The 2,700-nt window shown below is 50.1% G+C and overlaps 1 protein-coding gene across 1 annotated transcript; it reads left to right on the top strand.

Moving 5' to 3' along the window:
- On the top strand, positions 1 to 2,310 carry MAGEE2 (MAGE family member E2). The gene has a single exon (XM_019630782.1). The coding sequence runs from the start codon at positions 204 to 206 to the stop codon at positions 1,773 to 1,775; it is 1,572 nt and encodes a 523-aa protein (XP_019486327.1). The 5' UTR covers positions 1 to 203; the 3' UTR covers positions 1,776 to 2,310.
- Positions 2,311 to 2,700: the final 390 nt, after the last annotated feature.

Below are 2,700 nucleotides of genomic sequence, written 5' to 3'. Positions count from 1 at the left end.
CAAAACTCGGCGCTCTGAGGCTTGCGGTCACTGCTGGCTGGTGTTTGTGTAGAAAGCTCTCTTCTCTCACCACGTCTCTAACTCCTGGTCCGCCCAGCTCCCGTGTGTCTGACTTAGGCTTTTTGCCCAGGCGCTGACACACCTACCATCCTCTCTCCAACGGATCGCTGTCCTCCCCGTTCCTGCTCCTGTCTCCTGGAATCATGCCTCTGGTAAGCCAGAATGCGCGCCACGGCAGTGCAGAGACCACTGCAGATTACGGCGACGGCTGGGGTGAGATGCAGGCCACTAACACCTCCGGGTCCCCTACCTCCATGCTAGCTCCCGATGACCCCCAGGGCCCTCTGGTGCCAGGTGAGCCTCAGAGGACCAGCGCTTCCCAGGCAGCGCAGGACCCGAACGACCTCGAGGTCCTGATCGACGAGCAGTCCCGACGTTTGGGGGCGCTCAGGGTCCACGACCCTCTAGAAGACAGGTCGATCGCTTTGGTGAATTTCATGCGAATGAAAAGCCAAACCGAGGGGTTTATCCAGCAGACAGAGATGCTGGAGTTCCTCAGAGAATACTCAGATCAGTTTCCTGAGATCCTCAGACGAGCGTCAGCCCACCTGGATCAGGTGTTTGGATTGAACCTGAGGGTTCTTGATCCTCAAGCTGACACCTACAACCTAATCAGCAAACGGGGTCTGCAGACCACAGATCGGATCGCAGAATCCCTGGACATGCCAAAGGCAGGCCTCCTGGCTCTGGTGCTAGGCCACATCCTTCTGAATGGCAACCGGGCAAGAGAGGCCTCCATTTGGGACCTGCTTCTCAAGGTTAATGTATTGGATGAGCCCCAGAGTATCAACAACCTATTTGGGAACACAAGGAACCTCCTCATTACCGACTTTGTGCACATGCGATTCTTGGAGTACTGGCCAGTGTATGGCACAAATCCCCTCGAATTTGAGTTCTTGTGGGGTTCCAGAGCCCACAGGGAAATCACAAAGATGGAAGCCCTGAAGTTTGTGGCAGAGGCCCATGATGAAGAACCCTGGAGCTGGCCAGAAAAGTATAGCAAGGCCCTGGAATGTGACAAGGCCAAAGAGAGAAGCCAGGCTGCTGGCCTAGAGTTCTGGTCAGAGGACACTATGAACGATAAGGCCAATGAGTTGGTGCAGTTGGCCATTAATGTCACTGAGGAATTGCTGCCTATACATCAGGATGAGCTACTGGCTCACACCGGCAAAGAATTTGAGGACGTGTTCCCAAATATCCTCAGTCGAGCTACTCTAATCCTTGATTTGTTCTATGGCTTCTCCCTGATTGAGGTTGACACCAGTGAGCACATTTACCTCCTCGTCCAGCAACCAGAATCAGAAGAAGAGCAGATGATGCTAGAGAGCCTGGGGAGACCCACTCAAGAATATGTGATGGCCATCCTGGGCTTGATCTTCCTCATGGGCAATCGTGTCAAGGAGGCCAGCATTTGGAATTTGCTCTGTAGATTTGGCGTGGATGTGGGGAGAAAGCACGCCATCACCTGCAAGCTTATGAGGCAGCGCTACTTGGAGTGCAGGCCACTGTGTTACTCTAACCCAATTGAATATGAGCTTCTGTGGGGCCCTCGAGCTCACCTTGAAACCACCAAAATGAAAGCCTTGGAGTACATGGCCAGGATTTACAGAAAGCGACCACAGGACTGGCCAGAGCAGTACAGGGAGGCTGTTGAAGATGAGGAGGCCAGAGCCAGATCTGAGGCAACTGCCATGTTCTTCTTTGGCACCATGTGAAGTCTGGGGGAAATGTATCACTTCGGTTGGGTGGCATGAGTTAAATGGGGCCTGGATAAACTGGCAGTGGGGCCCCAAATCAGAAGTCAGGCCAGGTCGGGGTGGGAAGTACACATTGTGCTTGCTATACGTGTTCCATTTCTAACAATATTTCTTCCTCTTAATATACCCTTCAATTAGGTTCATGATCAGTGTTTATAAATGAAATAGCTCATTTGCCATCCCTGTCTGCTTCAATATCAAAGTTCAGATAGCTGTGTAAAACTATGTTGGTAATATTTACATCTGTCCATGATGTGGAAGACAATATAAAGTTGTTATTAACCATTTCAAACAACCAGTAAAATGGTCTGGTACAGGAGTTAACTAACAATAGTGACAAAACACACACAACAAAAACACAGAATCATGATCTGTGGTGGATGACCTCCCTTTGTGTCTACTGTTGTATAAAAAGAAAAATATGACTGTTATTTACCTGTATTTGCTTTGCTGTTCCAGAGTGTAGTGAACAATAAAAACATAATGAATTAGACCCCATGCTTAAGCACTCTTTTATTCAGCAAACATTTATTAATCACCTGCCATGGTCTGAGCACAGTGCTTTCTGCTGGGAATATAAGGGTAAAGAAAAGCCAGCTGAGCCCCAGGGTCTAAGGGAGGACCATGGATGCAAACCAGCAATTATCTTATTGCTGTGGCACGTAGTATAATAGGGGTAGCTGGGTGCTATGAATCCACGGGAGTAAGTCCCAACTACACTTTATGTGCTGGGAGGGGACAGTGCAGAAGGTGATGGGGACAAGAAGGGCTGGGGAAGGGGCACAGGTGTAAAAGGATGAATGGGGGTGTTGTCAGGGCTGGTGGTAGGGGAGGATGTGGTGGTATGGAAGGCTGGGGACAGGTTGTCCTTTAGTGACTTCGT

This window comes from Hipposideros armiger, unplaced genomic scaffold (assembly GCF_001890085.2).
Source record: "Hipposideros armiger isolate ML-2016 unplaced genomic scaffold, ASM189008v1 scaffold_944, whole genome shotgun sequence".
Classification (NCBI taxonomy): Eukaryota; Metazoa; Chordata; class Mammalia; order Chiroptera; family Hipposideridae; genus Hipposideros; species Hipposideros armiger.
Note: the sequence above shows the minus strand (reverse complement) of the source record. Positions and strands in the feature narration are given on the sequence as shown.

Bases quoted from the DNA above. Each gene is read 5' to 3' on its own strand.
- MAGEE2 (XM_019630782.1), top strand. From the start codon at position 204: ATGCCTCTGGTAAGCCAGAATGCGCGCCACGGCAGTGCAGAGACCACT.